Source organism: Ruditapes philippinarum, unplaced genomic scaffold, assembly GCF_026571515.1.
Source record: "Ruditapes philippinarum isolate M1 unplaced genomic scaffold, ASM2657151v2 ctg5910_1_1_1_1, whole genome shotgun sequence".
NCBI classification, from domain to species: domain Eukaryota; kingdom Metazoa; phylum Mollusca; class Bivalvia; order Venerida; family Veneridae; genus Ruditapes; species Ruditapes philippinarum.
In genome coordinates, this window is record NW_026860609.1 from 32,964 (window position 1) to 51,524 (window position 18,561).

Below are 18,561 nucleotides of genomic sequence, written 5' to 3' on the forward strand. Positions count from 1 at the left end.
TAATAGCCGAGGCAGTTCCGAATGACTGACAGAAAGGGTCGAAAAGTTGCGATTGTGCGAAAACGCAAGGAAGTTAATATCGGAAAAAAACATAACTTGTTGTTATTTATCAGTGTATAGATATATAATTGATATCTAAAGATAACGAGGTAAATATATATTTGACATAAATTACAAAGTTTGATTACTGTCTACTACTGTCTACTCAACCGGCTTTATTTTTGTCATTGTTTCGATTTCGGTATCGTATATAAGTACTACTTTTGATTTTGTCTTGATATACATAAATATGACGTTGCTTTGAGATATGTTTACTTCTTGGCAAAGCCGGGCTTGACCAACATAAACTGTCACAAGCCCGTAACGTCCGTTAAATTGGACTAGATGTACATGTATATAACATTATTGCTTTATGGTATTTACCAATAAATAGTTTTATATACATGTCTATACAGCATAAAAGAAAGTAAATGACGTAAACCCATTTTAAAAAGGGTAGGCTGTCGTCTCAAACCAAGACATTTTGTTTTCCACTTTTTGCTATTAAAACTACTTAATTCCCCGGGCCCTGACATACATTTATTTTAAAAGGCAGGTGCGGACCTAGGTTGTAGTGAGTGAGTAAATTCCTTAAATACTAACAAGCTCACTTTCGTCATATAAAAATGAAATGAAATAAATAAAATGATATTTAAGATAACGAGGTAAATACATATTTGATATAAAAGTTTGATTATTGTCCACTTCTATCATTCTATAACTTTTTGTCATTATTTCAATTTCAGTATTGTATTTAAATACTACCTTCGCTTTTGTCTTGATAACATTAGTCCTATAAATATGACATACGTTGCTTTGGGATATTTTTACTTCATGGCAAAACTGGGATTTCCCAACATAAACTATAACAAGTTCGTTGTGTTACGTCTAATATAATGGACTAGATGTAGATGTATATTATATTTTTATTTATAGTATATATAGATGAAATTAAAAGAACCTCGCACCGACTGCCTGTGAGTTTGGCAACATATAGTAAGGCTAGGTTAAAGCATTAAGGCCTAAAATAAAATATTAAAATATTGTTTTTTTCCCCTTCCCGATACCTACAAACAAAAATCACAGCTACACTGTATATTTAATAAAAGAATTGTTTCTGTATCTGTTTCAGATACATAAAATGGACTTGGAGTACAATATTAATAAAAATGGGAAGATTCTCGTTTGGATTTACTCTCAGACGAGTCCACTTGGTTTACATGATCTTTCTGAAGAAGAGAAAAAAGGAAGTAAGACGCTGATGACAGAAGAAGCCACTGGTTGCAAACGAGACATTGATTTGAAACAAATCAGAAATTTTTTCGAGAACGAGAAGGAAGGGAATTTTGATGCACAAATTGAAGTTAAACAGCAGATAAGAACATCATTTGAAGAGTTCAAATCGGAGCTGAAAAAAATAGACAAAGAAAATCCGCTTGCGTACCAATGTTTTGTTTTTGTCTTTTTGACATACAGTAAGCCTCAACATGAGGAATACAATGAAGAGTTGCTGCATTTTCGACCACAGATTTATGGCAGAAGGGCTTGTCCCACAAGCAAAAATCATCGATGAAGTCAAAAATCTAAATGTAACAAAAGGGAAGCCAAAAATCTTTCTAATCCAAGCGGATGATTTAAGTCTTCTTAAAGATAAGAGGACCCATAAAGCGAAACCGGACTATGAGACACCAAAAGTCATTAAAATACCAACAGATGCTGATCAGCTCATCATAAAATCCACTATTCCTCAGAGAATTGCCAACAAACATGCTGCTAAAGAAACACCATCATTTTTGATACAAGCATTTCTGAAAGCAATGAAAAACGAAAAAAGAAAGGGAAGATCTTTTAACATTGACTACAACTATCAACAGACACGTTGCGGACCTTATAACTGAATACAAAAATAAATCTGGAGACCTGAGGGCAACTGATATGCATGTACCTTTGGTTACATCTACTCTCACAAAATTATTATTTCTATAAACTAATACTACCCTGAACATGTCATTAGCTGTTTTAAATGTAAAGCATTGTTAAGTATTTAAAAGGAGATAACTTAAACATCGAACAAGGAAGAATGTAACATTTTTTGTAATACTTTTTCTCCATAGTGATTCAAACAACAGACAGGTGCTTGCATTATTTGTATATATGTTTGGAAATGGCTAATAGTTTGTATTAATTAAAATTTGTTCATTGCGTTTTATGTCAAATCAAATATTTATGTGGCTAAATAGAAAAATCAGAGTTTTTTTGTAAATACAGAGTTTAGCTTAAGTTTATCACTTTGTGCATGTACATTTTTGTATTTAATTATTATTATTATTATTATCATTATTATTATTATTATTATTATTATTATTATTATTATTAGAAAATATTATAGGATATACTTAACATAATTGATGAAAAAAAAAGTTCGACATTTATCATATGCAGTTAATTTCCGGGATATCTCTATGTTTAATTCGATCTCGGCTTTTCTGAAAGCGATATGTTGCATAAGATCTCTATACACATGTTTGTAATACGACCTCATCCTTTGTAGGTCAAATTTCCCGGGATCCTTTTATATGGGTATACACCCTCTGATAAGTTTCTCTGTTTAAGATACGGAACCCACAGTATCGTAACGAATTAAGAGGAACATGGATCATCTGTTTATATTAATAGCATTTGCTGTGGTTTTATGAACGAAAGTAAAATAAACCCGTATATTGATTATAACCTTGACTTAAGAGTAAAATATAATAAGAACTTACCAATCTGCATATATTTGACAAGTGGAAATAACATTATGGATCTACATGTATATCTATAAGTAGGACATTTCTGACCGTTACTATTGTTTATACATTATTGTGAAACAAAACACAAATACGACATTGCATGCTTATATTTTGTAAGAAAGCACATACTACATTGTGTGTCTAATGCTGATTGATATGCTAATAAAGAAATGTTCTTTGACAATTATGTTGTTGCTTTGATCGATATGTTGTTTTAAGGATAACAAATTTTCAAAGATCATACATGCATACATACATGCATTCTAATTAAAAGAAGAAGCAGTTGATGTGCAGTCAGAGACATAGATAACATTTTATTAAAGTTTTGTGGTGCAATAAAGCAAAAAGCATGTATACGCATTTGCAATGTTCTGTTAGATAAACAACCATTTTCAATGCGACATTAACATATCATCAAGATACAACTATACATCAAAATTAACTCTTCTTTATTTAGTATACTTTTAGCGGATATTCCCCTCCATAAACGTACATTTAACTCTTATTTATTTGGTAATGGTCACTATGAGTTAAACATATATATATATAGTGTTTTTTTTAAAGACTTATAGAAAATTGCTACGTGACTTGTATAGTAATTCCCACGAGAAAATGGCGACTAAGTTCCTTATTATGTTAAAATAAGGTGACAAACGTTTCTTAAATCCAAACAAAACATAGCGTAACATTTGCGGGGTAATTTCATTCAAATGACAATACAAAGTGCATTATCTTACGTTTTGTGATTTTTGAGAACATTGTTTTGAATTGTGTGAAAATTACACATGCAGCGATAGTAATTCGCATGAAGCGATGTAATTTGGTACCAAATAAATGAAAATAAGCTTTCTTTCTGCACTTTTAGACATAAAACCAATCATTTTATTTACATATGTTATCGCAGAAGTCCAATTTGACTCGTCCAATTAGATCGCGTATTTCAACCCAGGTATCAGACTGCAAAATGGCTACGGCAATTCAAAAAATACCGCGAAACAGAAAAAAATCGGAATAAATATTGATAGTGGTTGGACTTGAATTAGATAAGCTGTAGAATTCTAGTACTTTTTATTGATGTTTATGAATGATGGCAGCGAAATCCCGCCCGGGAATGCGTCTCAGTAGCTGAAACGACGATTTCCCTTGTTCCACAGTTGTTTGGCACATGAACATATATTAGGCTTTTCAACTTTCTATAACTATACTTTTGATAGTGGCAATTTTTTCTTATCGGTGGTTTTCTTATTGGTACCTTATAGTAAGCCTTATAAAGTGTTGAATTTTTTTTTCAGGGTTATAGTAGGGGTCCAGGGCAGATAGGGGAGGGGTGTCTAAACACTGATACTGCCATCTGTGATGCAAATTACTTTGATAAGATTTACAAAATATTCTATTTTATCAGTGAGTTAAATTATATTTAGTTCGGAAAAAACAACTTTTTGTTATCTGTTTTGATACTATGCATAGGCATTTCGTTTACTGTATGTGAGCTCAAGTTTTATCGACAGCTCTTTAAGTTACGTTAAATTTAATAAAAACATCATTTTCACTTAAATTAAACTTACATATAAGGCTATCTTTAATATATACATGCCTTTTAAAAGTCAAATTATTTTGAAATGTTTTGTGCATCGTTTACTAAATTATCAAGTTCTGTACAAAGTATTTGCCCGGTACATAATTTTAAAGGTGCGTAAGAATATTACTAAATCTCTAGTGGTTTGTAAGCTATAAACTTTGTTTTAATGCCTCTTTGTAAGCAGAAAGATGAAGACAAAAAAAAAATCAAGATTGAGGGTGTCAAAAGTAATTGAATGACTGTTAAAGTACAATATTTTAGGAGTCATGCATGTTTCAGAAATGTATTGATTTTTATTCATGACTCAAATTTTTAAAAAAAAATTATAGTGTCATTTGTTCAATTATTGTTTTTAGTACAGTCCCTGTGTGCAAAAAAGGTCCATAGATAAATGTTATACCAATGTAAAGCTAAATGTTTGAGTTTACAAAAGTTTTGGGTAGGCATGTCAAATCATGGTACGTTTTGAGAAATCCAAGATAGCCGCCAAGATTGCCGCCAAATTATTGAAAAACGGCTAATACGGGCAATTTATATGATAAAATTAGTTCTTTTTGTATTTATTTTGGTACATATGATGTTAAAACTTCACATCCTATTGGAACAATATGAAAATGGAGGCATTTCCATTATTTTTTCATATTCTCTGAATTTCATAAATAAATTTGCTAAAAAATGCATGAAAAAATCATCAAAAATTGATATTGGGCTGACATTTTTTCCTACCAGCTTATGCATTGCGGTGTAAATGAATATGTTTAACATATACTACAAAGACTTGAACAAGATCATACTGAAATCACCCTTATTTTTTATCTTTATTGTAAAAGAATGTGGATTCTGATATTCTTAAAGTGGGTGGGGTAACGAAAACTAAGTCTCAGTATTTTGTTCACTGGTTTGTTATGATAATTAAAACTATGAATAGTCAACATGTATTGCACTTTGGCATGTACCTAAAGATTTAAATAATTAAGAAACTTAGACTGATATTTTGTTTGTCAATATTCAACATGTTCTGTTGCCATGGCAACGGAGAAGTAAAATGAAAGACACACCTGAAACGTATGACACTTTTAGCATTTTAAGCATGTTGTTAAGAATGACACAAACTTATAGATAAATAATCTGTGCACAATGCCATGGTAACAAATTGAAAAAAAATGTAACATTAAAAGAAGTCACATTTAATTCTAGCAAATTATCAACACAGATATTTTGAAATTAGATGAATAAATTTATTTCAAGAATTTGCATCATGCATTTGCTTTTTTCAAACTGCTATACATAGAAAAAGGTCATGTCAAATGTGAATGTTGTTACGTTTGGATAGGATAATTAATGGTGATAATAATAAGTAAAAGGCAGTCTTAAGGTAGAAATGTATATAAACATTATCAAATATTTGAAACTGTACATAGGGTAAACATTTAAGACTTTGCAGCTAAAACGAGAAATAAATAGGTCACTGGTTCAAATTCTAGGTCAACCAATATCAAATTTTAATGACAATCAAATTCATTGTTGAGTTCCAACTTTTTGGTTATAGCTTGTATTATGAAATTCTAACTTGCATAAGATAAAATTCTAGGTCAACTGATCTCAGTGTATAATTCTGCATCTGAAATTTTACAATCAAAATACAAAAAGATCACTAGAACAAATTAAGGTCAGCTGGCATATCATATTGTGTCTGTTATACAAATTTCTTTAGCTTCAAAAACAAGAAAGTAAGTCACGAGGTTTTAAATTCTAGGTCACCTTAAAACAAAGAGGAACACAAGACAATTCTTCCAACCAAATGGTCTTGCATTGTGGTTTCTGACATAAAGAGTTTTTTTATATAAAAATCGACATCTAGGCAGGGCCATTTTTATGCTCCCCGAACAATTATGGGGGAGCATATAGTCGCCGGGCGTGTCCAAAACCTAGTCGGAGAGCATCCCCTGGTTCAACCGGTTATTCTTTTAATCCAGACTCATGGTCATTATTTGATGCCTGCAAGCTTAGCACTTTACGGAGAGTGTCGGATGTGAAGTCCAGGCGTCTCTTGTTCCACAGACAACAATTGTCTGTCAAAAAAGTTAGTACCGTAGCTTAGTAGAAATTGGTCATTACTCTTCTGGTTATTTATCCATGAAAGTCAGATAGTTCAACCAACCTTCAAGCTATCAACAAAGAAGTGTTGAAATTGGCGTATAACCCAGACCCGGCCCTTTCATGATTTGAAGAAACATGGTAAAAGTCTTCTAGAAATTGTTTCACATGCTCTAAACAATGGCGTTAAAGGGATGATTTTATAAAGGATTTTACATATAAGTTAGACTATGTAAATCAATTGTCCCTTGGGAAAGGTAATCATAATCAAACGGATCATGACTTTACCAAGCTTAGAAGTTGTGTATTATTTCTATTATATGTTTTGTATCGTGACATAAATTGATATGGTCATAGAATGAATACTTCACACTTAAATATCAAAGCATTTATTTTTATGGAGAAGAAAGTTTTCAAAGCATTTTCTTTATAACACAAAGTAAAATGACTCCTGGGGTTAGGTCAACTTTGACCAGATTGTCAAGATTTGAAAAATAAATTAAGGTTTTTTTGACAATGCTTTTAACCCAAAATCTAAGATCTGGGCATTTGGTTTTTGGAAAAAAATTTGGTAAAGATCTTGTTTATTATAGTGTCACCCCTACTGAAAGGGCCAGCCAATTTGACTAATGAGACACCTTTTGCTTGCATACCATGTACCTCCAAATTCCTATCACTATGCCAGGCGCCAGGCGGATAGAAATCGGTAACCATTCATTTTAACTACCTCGCGGCTCACGAAGCGGCCATTTCGGAACGAGTCCCACGAGAAACATTCATCCGTCAATTAACGCTCGCCGTGGGGCTCGAACCTTCGACCTCCCGATCCGAAGGCGGACGCCTTAACCACTAGGCCAACGGTACCGGTACCGATTTTAAAAAGTTTCCTATGTGTCTCCATATGAAATAAGTTGACCCTAGGGGTGGGTTAAATTTTCATTTGAATAAATTTTGTACTGGTCTATACCAGGCTACAACAGAAATATTAGCTATAGGCATCAGTTTGGGAGAAGTTTTTTTTAGCTTATCAATTATGTAAATTGAAGTGACCCCTGGCATAAATGAATTTGACCACAAGATCGTGATTTAAGGAAATTTAATAGTATTAAATACTAGGTCCTGCAGTTATGGAGAAGAATATTTTGATGTTTTTCCTATATTTACACTGTGTAAAGAGAGTTTACTCCGGGGCTTCGCAAGAAACATGAATGTGTACTTCTTGACCTTTTTCCAACCATGACCTTGATGTTGCGTCATGCATATCATAAGCACATAGTCTCACGATGGCGATTATTTGTGCCAAGTTATTTAAAATCTTCCATAAAGTCAAAAAGTTAGGGAGAACATATAACCTTGATCTTGGTTGCAGCGACCTGGATGTTGAGGTCTGTAAATTGTGTCGTGGTGGGGATCATTTGTGCTAAGTATTTTTAAAACCTTTGAATTGTCAATATGTTATAGAGCAGACATGAAAAAAAAAGTTTTTACATTGGACCGTTGAGTGTGACCCTGACCTTTAGGGTTGTGACTTGCTTATTGTGCTCTGTCAATGGTGTCACAATGTTGATCATTTTTATCTTAAAAACATTTCAGAGGTTTAAAAGTAAGAGACAGACGCGAAATGTAGACTTTCTAATATATGAACTGTAAGTGTGACCTTGACCTTTGGGGTAGCAATTCAATTATTGCGATCTGCACATCGTCTCATATTGGTGATCAATTGTGCCAAGCTATTTAAACAAAATTTCATAGGTTTAAAAGTTATGGAGGGGACACGAAATGTAGATTTTATACATTTGACCTTGACCTTTGGTGTAGCAACCCAATGTTTGCGTTCTGCACATGTTCATATACTGGTTATCAATTGTGCCAAGATATTTTTTTTAAATTTCAGCGGTTAAAATGTTGGAGCGGACACGAAATGTAGATTTTTTTACATTTGACCTGAAAGGGTGACCTTGACCTTTGGTGTAGCAACCCAATTATTGCGCACTGCACGTCGTGTCATAATGGTGATCCGTTGTACCAAGTTATTTCAAAACTTTACATCGTTAAAAAAAGCTATGGAGCGGACACGAAATGTAGACATTTTATTATTAAATGAAGACTTTTAACATTTGACCTTAAAGTGTGACCTTGACCTTGGGGGTAGCAACCCAATTATTGCGCTCTGCATATTATCTCATTATGGTGATCACTTGTGCCAAGTTATTTCAAAACTTTACAGCGTTAAAATAAAGCTATGGAGCGGACACGAAATGTAGACTTTTTATTATTAAATGAAAACTTTTAACATTTGACCTTAAAGTGTGACCTTGACCTTGGGGGTAGCAACCCAATTATTGCGCTCTGCATATTATCTCATTATGGTGATCACTTGTGCCAAGTTATTTCAAAACTTTACAGCGTTAAAAAAAGCTATGGAGCGGACACGAAATGTAGACTTTTTATTATTAAATGAAGACTTTTAACATTTGACCTTAAAGTGTGACCTTGACCTTGGGGGTAGCAACCCAATTATTGCGCTCTGCATATTATCTCATTATGGTGATCTCTTGTGCCATGTTATTTCAAAAAATTTTCAGGGGTTAAAAAGTTATGGAGCCGACACGAAAGTGTTATGGACGGACAGACTGACAGACGGAGTCCATTCCTATAATTCCATTTTTCCGCTACACGGAAGGTGATTACTGATTAACAATGTTGGTTAAGTCCCATCTGAAAAAGCCATACATATAAAAGTTCAAGATCTTTTTATTTATTTCTGGGAATATTTGAAATCATTGCGCATTTTCAGTTCTATTTTTAACTTCTGTGACTAAGATATACAATTATCCGATTTGTGCAAAAAAAAACAACAACAAAACAAAATTTCTGTCAAATTTTATCAAATATAGCCTGTTTTTACGTCACATCAACACTTTAAAAGGCTTTGTGGCGACTTTCCTGCTTTACTGAGGAAGACTTTGATATGTTCCCTCCGTGCATTATTTCATAATATTGACACCTTCTGGTCATCTTTTAAGGCAAATCAGAATTACAAAGTATATAAGAAAGTGAAATTTGGCTTATTCAAATAAAGAAAACAGTAAAATTGTTTGTAAAATAAAGAAATCAAAGTCATATGTTCATCCTGATTCCAAATTCAAATACACCTTAATCTTAATTTGGAACACACTAGTGTTCATGTGCATTACACGCTACAGGACAATTTGAGAAATGCTGTTTTTCCTCATCTCCAATTACATCGAAACTATGGTTTTCATACTGCACTTTTATAATGACTTAATTAAAACAGAAAGCTTATATGAATTTTGGATACGTTTAGCCGCGGGTTATTTCACATGATTTATTGATATTTATTGATGATGAGAAAATAACGAAACTGTCACAGTTGATATGATTACCAATGCCTTTGAGATTTTATTTGAATGTTACCTGTATATCAGTTATTGCTTATAAGACTTTTAAGTTTCAGTTTTGTGTACAATCTTCTGTAGCTTGTTCTTAATGTATACTAGAGTTTTTCCCCTCTGTATCCGATTTTCAATAGGTAAAACAATGGAGATTCCAAACAGCGCGGCGTTTTAGGGATTCTGTTTTTCTCTATTTTAATGTGTTTAAATGGAGGGGTTGTTTTTGGTTATAAGACAAGATACCATTTGATGAACAGTCCGGAGTTTGTTGATGATCATTTAAGACATACTGACCGTATAACAAAGCATTAGGTGGTCTGACCTGTAGGTCACAAAATAATTTATAAAGAATTTTGAGGCAACGGTGGAATACGGCCTATTTGTTTTGCGTAACAAGACATCTACAAGATTTATAATTTATGCTGCTCTATCTTTTTTAGAATAGAAGAAAGTGTCAAATATTTAACACAAAATGGTGATTTTATCCATGTTTCTCTAACTGTTACAATATTTCAGCTGGGCTTGTATTGCATTGAGATGAGAACACAATCATTTAGGTTTTCCAGATGCATCTATGGCACATTATCTTGAAGACGTTCTTCATCACAACATATTGACATATTGTCTATTCCTTCTTATCACATTTGATTTGTGGGAATTTTTTGCTTTATTTGTTATTTATTATTATTATTTAATGACCAATAAATGAAGAATGTTGAAAAGTTTTTTCTCAAATCGGGCCAGACATCAAGCATAAATTTTATTTTTCAATATAAATCTGAGTAGATTTCATTATTATCTTTTGCCTCTAAAACTTTAAGCGTTTTTATTGTTACAGTAACGGATCAATAAAATGTTACCGATGTTTTATTTCAAATTTGTGTTTTTTCATAGAAAGTAAATGTAGTGATTTTTTTTATGTTTCAAATGTATCCAATGCTGTAATGCATAATCATGACATTAACTTCTACAACATGCTTGAAATGATAAAACTGAAAGCCTCATACGTTTCCGGCTTTCTCTCATTTTACCACTTTGTTGCCATGGCAACAGAACCAATTAATGTTGTTGATAGAATAAAAATCTACCTTTTAAAAAAATAAAGACTTAAGAACATTTTAAAATGTAATCTTGTTGGTTATTCTTAGTCTTAATAATCATAATATATAAGTTCACTAGAAATTGGGACTCAATTTTCGTGTACCCCACCCACTTTAGGAATGTCAGAATCCACATTCTTACACAATAAAAATAAAAATAAGGGTACATTTAGTAAGTTGTTGATCAGGTCTTTGTATAATATGGTAAAAATATTAGTTTTCACCACTATGCCTCGACTGATAGGAAAAAATGCCAGCCCTATGTCGATTTTTGATACTTTTTCATGCTTTTTAGCAAAGTTTCTCTATGAAAACAAGAGTATATATATTAGAAAAAGGAAACGGACCCCTTTTCATATTGTTCTAATAGGATGTGAAGTTTTAACATCACCTGTACCAAAATAAATACAAAAAAGAACTAATTTTATCATATAAATTGAGTATTAGCCATTTTTAAATAATTTGGCGGCCATCTTGGATTTCTCAAAACGTACCATGATTTGACATGTCTACCCAAATTTTTTGTAAACTTCAAATATTTAGCTTTAAATTGGTATGACATTTATCCATGGACCTTTTTTGCACACAAAAGGTCCCCAGGGACTGTACTATTTATCGTTATATATTATTATCGGTAAACAATTGTTTTAGTCAGTTCCTAACATGTAATAAATATATACTGCTATAACCATTTCGTTTTAAATTTGATTCCGTTTAGCGATTTATTACCTCCTATATCTAAACTATGTTTGGGATGCATGGTTCCCTATTACAGGTCATGTAAAGTTGGTCTCTTCTCATATTTTAGCGTAACACCTATAGTAGCATAATATATGATTATCTACTTTGTGTGAAGTCAAACATGTTTACTCTAGATCTATATTTACAAATAAAACGGTGTAGCAATTATCAGTATTTTCTAATATTATATTTCTAACAGTTCAGGTACATAAAGTGCGATATTTAGAAATATATTTCTGTTAAAGTTTTGGATATAATGCTGGGACAAACAAAAGATATTTTACCTAGGATAATTTATGAAGGTGATAAATTCTTTCTTTTTCCATTTTTTTAAAATTAAGTCTGTATCGTTAAAATTATGATTGAAAATATGTCTGACAACCATTTTTAATTTAAATATGCCCACTGTTGGCCGAGACAGGTTGGCATTTTGTGCTTTCGGTTTCTACAACCACAATAATAAATATGTTTTCTTTTCATTTGTATCTATGAATTCACTGACTTTTAGGTGGACTTTTACTTGATACAGTAATGTTGGAAATAGACTCATGAGACTTGTCAAGATTTTTCAGCATTCGTTTACATATTTATAGTTTAGATTCGTCAACAATCGCAACTACTCGGCCCTTTCCGTCAGTCTTCGGATAAGGAGGTTATTATAGATAATAGCCGAGCAAGTTCCGAATGACTGACGGAAAGGGTCAAAAAGTTCACGGTGATAGGGCGATTACCACAACTTTTCCGCGCAACGTCAAAATATCTTACTTCTGTCTGAGACACCGTATATTTCTGTGGTACAAAATGGACAGCAAGTCTGTAACCGAGACGAAAACAGCAGATCATTTGCTCAAAACAAGGTAAAATCATCATTTTTTCTTTTTCATCGAATGTGCCATTTAATTTGAAACTTATTTATCCTTACTACATGCAAAATGCTTCATTAATTAAGTCAGGATAGTGAAAACATTTAGGGCATACTGAAAAAAATCTTGCTTTGATTACGAAATATAACGTATTTCTAGTCCGTTCAGTTCATATAACTGGCCAAAATACAATATAAATATGTACATTGTTGTCGTATGAACAAGTTACAATACATAAATAACCCGTTTTTTGTATATTTGGTACGATTTTTATGTTTCCACGTGTGTATTTTAAGGCACCGCACAACTTTGTCAATCATAAGATTAGGGCACCGCATTCTTCCTCCTTAAAATCACCGCATTTTTCTGGTTTTTTTAGCACCGTTTATTTTTTATATTAATGTTTGCTTTCAGAAAAAGAAGACGTTCAAACCTATGTCTGAACAAGCCAAAGCAACGTGCGAAATTTGCAAAGCTGCATATACTTCCAGAAGATACTGCAGCAACTGGAGAGCGCCCAACTAAGTCTTCTGATATCAGCAGTGCGCCAATGGATCAGCGCCTCCCTGTATTTCAGGACGATATGCTTAACGCACCTCATTAGAGTCAAACTTTCGCAAAAGATTGTTTAATAAAAGCACATTGGAGACCATGACTGAAGAGATTATGGAAATATTGCCCGGGTTCCTGCAAAAACTACACCATGAAAATTTATGTTATGACTTTTGCAACTTTATCAAATTAGTATGCAATAAGAAATTCCCATTAAAAATATTTCATTCCTTTTTTTTCTCGATGTTGTAAGATGGTATAGTCTGCCAAGAACTTCAATCTTTCCATGTGGGGTTTATCAGTTTGAATAAGTTCGAAAAGGAAAAGACATCCTTATCTATATATAGATACCATTGCACTTATCTATAATTGGTAGTATTAACACAGATCAGACCTTCTGAAATTTTCCATAACATAACGTATGATAACAGCAACATAACGTAACAGCAAGTAAACAATCTTTCATCAAATTAAACATATTTGTATGAAGATTGCATAATTCAAAAGAAGACGGTGGCCAGTATTTATCGGTCTAACGGAAAAAGAATGCGGTGTTTGAATTCAGTGTTGTACGGTGCTCTAATATTCGGGTCAGTAGGCCTTTTTTCAACATATATTCCCTGAAATTTACGATAGAAACACACAATTTTGCATGGAACTTGAACTTAGGGTTAACCATAATAAATATACGAGCTCGTTAGGTCATAGAACAAAGACATCGTCGTTAAACCACACGTTTTTGTGACAGGTACGAGTCATGTTGAGGTACACACGATATTTTGTAAACACTATTTCTTCGAAGTATGTGTTTTTTTGTGAATTGTATTGTGCTAGATTAACGATAAATTGTCTCAAAAATTCGATGGAATACTTAAACAATTGGAATAATCTTGCAATATCCAGCAGTAAGATATTTTGTAAGCTATAACCTGGAATTTGTTTATCCCGCCATTAATATTTTGTCCAGAAATATACGGTGTCTCGGTCAGAAGGATGGTATTTTGACGTTGCGCGAAAAAGTTGTGGTAATCGCCCTATAACCGTGAAGTTGCGATTGTGCGAAAAGTTGCAATTGAGAAGCAAGGAAGTTAATCGGAAAAAAAACATATAACTTGTTGTTATTTAGAAGTGTCTAAGATACCGAGGTAAATATATATTTGACATAAATTACAAAGTTTGATTACTGTCTACTACTGTCTACTCAGACGGCTTTATTTTTGTCATTGTTTCGATTTCGGTATTGTATACAAGTCCTACTTTCGCTTTTGTCTTGAAATGCATAAATATGACGTTTCTTTTGAGATGTGTTTACTTCTTGGCATAGCCGGGCTTGACCAACATAAACTGTCACAAGCCCGTAACGTCCGATAAATTGGACTAGATGTACATGTATATTACATTATTGCTTTATAAATGATATTCACCTCTTACATTTGAACATAAATAGTTTTATATACATGTCTATACATAAATGACGTGACGTAAACTCATTTTAAAAGGGTAGGCTGCCATCTCAAACCAAGACATTTTGTTTTCAACTTTTTGCTATTAAAACTACTAAATTCCCCAGGCCCTGACATACATTTATTCAAAAAGGCAGGTGCGGACCTAGGTTATTGATTTATAGAAGTCGGAATACAGTAGTTAGTGCGTAAATTCCTTAAATACTAACAAGCTAACCTTGGTCGTTATAAAAATGAAATGAAATAAATAAATAAATAAATAAATAATGATAAACGTAAAGTGATACGAGTCTAAATTAGTTAAAACTAAAAAGTGTAAAGGAAAGTTCTGTATACTTTAGCCACAGGCAGTCGGTGTGTGGTTCATTAAATTTCATCCATATATACTATTAATAAAGAAAAAAAACATATAACTTGTTGTTGTATCATAGTTTGGGGACCTTTCTGTTGAAAACGAGTTAAATCGTATACATATACATGCACAGTGCGTTAACTCGAGTGCATGTATTAGTTACCCGCACTCCAGAGCATGCCCATTGATTGGTTCATTTTTGCTGGGGTTTACATATTGTGACGGCAGAGAAAGGGAAAGAGACAGAAATATCATATTCAGATGTTCCTTCATTGGTTCCTTTTTGCTGGGGTTTCATATTGTGACATCAGGGAACATGTTTTTATGTTTGACTATGATACAAATCAAAACACTCGGCAATCTGATTAATACTCGGGGGCTACACTCCCTCGTACAAATCAGATAGCCTCGTGTTTCGATGCTCTTTCTATTACTTATTTTTCAGTGTATATACTGTGTTTACAAATTGATATCTAAGATAACGAGGTATATACATGTTTGATATAAAAGTTTGATTATTGTTCACTACTATCTATAACTTTTTGTCATTATTTCAATTTCGGTATTGTATATAAATAATACTTTCACTTTTGTCTTGATAATAATAAATTAGTCCTATAAATATGACGCATGTTGCATTGGGATATTTTTACTTCTTGGCAAAACCGGGCTTTACCAACAGAAACTATAACAAGTTCGTTCCGTAACGTCTAATATAATGGACTAGATGTAGTTATTATATATTCATATTTTATTTATAGTATATAAAGATGAAATTAAAAGAACCTCACACCAACTGCCTGTGAGTTTGGCAACATATAGTAAGGCTAGGTTAAAGCATTAAGGCCTAAAATAAAATATTGTTTTTTTTCCTTCCCGATTCCTACCAACAAAAATCACAGCTACTCTGTATATTTAATAGAAGAATTGTTTCTTTATCTGTTTCAGATACATAAAATGGACTTGGAGTACAATATTAATAAAAATGGGAAGATTCTCGTTTGGATTTACTCTCAGACCAGTCCACTTGGTTTACATGATCTTTCTGAAGAAGAGAAAAAAGGAAGTAAGACACTGATGACAGAAGAAGCCACTGGTTGCAAACGAGACATTGATTTGAAACAAATCAGAAATTTTTTCGAGAACGAGAAGGAAGGGAATTTTGATGCACAAATTGAAGTTAAACAGCAGATAAGAACATCATTTGAAGAGTTCAAATCGGAGCTGAAAAAAATAGACAAAGAAAATCCGCTTGCGTACCAATGTTTTGTTTTTGTCTTTTTGACATACAGTAAGCCTCAACATGAGGAATACAATGAAGAGTTGCTGCATTTCGACCACAGATTTATGGCAGAAGGGCTTGTCCCACAAGCAAAAATCATCGATGAAGTCAAAAATCTAAATGTAACAAAAGGGAAGCCAAAAATCTTTCTAATCCAAGCGGATGATTTAAGTCTTCTTAAAGATAAGATGACCCATAAAGCGAAACCGGACTATGAGACACCAAAAGTCATTAAAATACCAACAGATGCTGATCAGCTCATCATAAAATCCACTATTCCTCAGAGAATTGCCAACAAACATGCTGCTAAAGAAACACCATCATTTTTGATACAAGCATTTCTGAAAGCAATGAAAACGAAAAAAGAAAGGGAAGATCTTTTAACATTGACTACAACTATCAACAGACACGTTGCGGACCTTATAACTGAATACAAAAATAAATCTGGAGACCTGAGGGCAACTGATATGCATGTACCTTTGGTTACATCTACTCTCACAAAATTATTATTTCTATAAACTAATACTACCCTGAACATGTCATTAGCTGTTTTAAATGTAAAGCATTGTTAAGTATTTAAAAGGAGGATAACTTAAACATCGAACAAGGAAGAATGTAACATTTTTTGTAATACTTTTTCTCCATAGTGATTCAAACAACAGACAGGTGCTTGCATTATTTGTATATATGTTTGGAAATGGCTAATAGTTTGTATTAATTAAAATTTGTTCATTGCGTTTTATGTCAAATCAAATATTTATGTGGCTAAATAGAAAAATCAGAGTTTTTTTTGTAAATACAGAGTTTAGCTTAAGTTTATCACTTTGTGCATGTACATTTTTGTATTTAATTATTATTATTATTATTATCATTATTATTATTATTATTATTATTATTATTATTATTTTTATTAGAAAAGATCATAGGATATACTTAATTTAATTGATAAAAAAGTTCGACATCTATCATATGCAGTTAATTTCCTGGATATCTTTTATGTTTAATTCGATCTCGGCTTTTCTGAAAGCGATATGTTGCATAAGATCTCTATACACATGTTTGTAATACGACCTCATCCTTTGTAGGTCAAATTTCCCGGGATCCTTTTATATGGGTATACACCCTCTGATAAGTTTCTCTGTTTAAGATACGGAACCCACAGTATCGTAACGAATTAAGAGGAACATGGATCATCTGTTATATTAATAGCATTTGCTGTGGTTTTATGAACGAAAGTAAAATAAACCCGTATATTGATTATAACCTTGACTTAAGAGTAAAATATAATAAGAACTTTACCAATCTGCATATATTTGACAAGTGGAAATAACATTATGGATCTACATGTATATCTATAAGTAGGACATTTCTGACCGTTACTATTGTTTATACATTATTGTGAAACAAAAACACAAATACGACATTGCATGCTTATATTTTGTAAGAAGCACATACTACATTGTGTGTCTAATGCTGATTGATATGCTAATAAAGAAATGTCTTTGACAATTATGTTGTTGCTTTGATCGATATGTTGTTTTAAGGATAACAAATTTTCAAAGATCATACATGCATACATACATGCATTCTAATTAAAAGAAGAAGCAGTTGATGTGCAGTCAGAGACATAGATAACATTTTATTAAAGTTTGTGGTGCAATAAAGCAAAAGCATGTATACGCATTTGCAATGTTCTGTTAGATAAACAACCATTTTCAATGCGACATTAACATATCATCAAGATACAACTATACATCTACATTAACTCTTCTTTATTTAGTATACTTTTAGCGGATATTCCCCTCCATAAACGTACATTTAACTCTTATTTATTTGGTAATGGTCACTATGAGTTAAACATATAGTGTTTTTTACAGACTTATAGAAAATTGCTACGTGACTTGTATAGTAATTCCCACGAGAAAATGGCGACTGCTGAGTCCCGCTAAGTTCCTTATTATGTTAAAATAAGGTGACAAACGTTTCTTAAATCCAAACAAAACATAGCGTAACATTTGCGGGGTAATTTCATTCAAATGACAATACAAAGTGCATTATCTTACGTTTTGTGATTTTTGAGAACATTGTTTGAATTGTGTGAAAATTACACATGCAGCGATAGTAATTCGCATGAAGCGATGTAATTTGGTACCAAATAAATGAAAATAAGCTTTCTTTCTGCACTTTAGACATCAAACCAATCATTTTATTTACATATGTTATCGCAGAAGTCCAATTTGACTCGTCCAATTAGATCGCGTATTTCAACCCAGGTATCAGACTGC

At 32.5% G+C, this 18,561-nt stretch overlaps 1 protein-coding gene and 1 long non-coding RNA gene across 6 annotated transcripts in view; one reads left to right on the forward strand and one right to left on the reverse strand.

Moving 5' to 3' along the window:
* LOC132712767 (uncharacterized) lies at nucleotides 1–17,188 on the forward strand. 5 transcript variants are annotated; one of them, XM_060695200.1, is made up of 3 exons: nucleotides 1–126; nucleotides 15,459–15,480; nucleotides 15,943–17,187. In XM_060695200.1, the coding sequence occupies exon 3, from the start codon at nucleotides 15,952–15,954 to the stop codon at nucleotides 16,792–16,794; it is 843 nt and encodes a 280-aa protein (XP_060551183.1). In that variant the 5' UTR covers nucleotides 1–126; nucleotides 15,459–15,480; nucleotides 15,943–15,951; the 3' UTR covers nucleotides 16,795–17,187. The 5 variants fall into 5 exon arrangements, with proteins under 5 accessions (XP_060551183.1, XP_060551181.1, XP_060551182.1 ...); XM_060695198.1 differs by lacking the exons at nucleotides 1–126; nucleotides 15,459–15,480 and adding an exon at nucleotides 11,908–12,066 and having other exon boundaries at nucleotides 15,943–17,188; XM_060695199.1 differs by lacking the exons at nucleotides 1–126; nucleotides 15,459–15,480 and adding an exon at nucleotides 14,225–14,324 and having other exon boundaries at nucleotides 15,943–17,186.
* Nucleotides 14,396–18,561, reverse strand: part of LOC132712770 (uncharacterized) — a 26,366-nt gene continuing 22,200 nt past the window's right edge. Inside the window, exon 2 of the long non-coding RNA XR_009623349.1 lies at nucleotides 14,396–14,603. This is a non-coding gene — a long non-coding RNA (uncharacterized LOC132712770). The remainder of the gene's footprint in view (nucleotides 14,604–18,561) is intronic.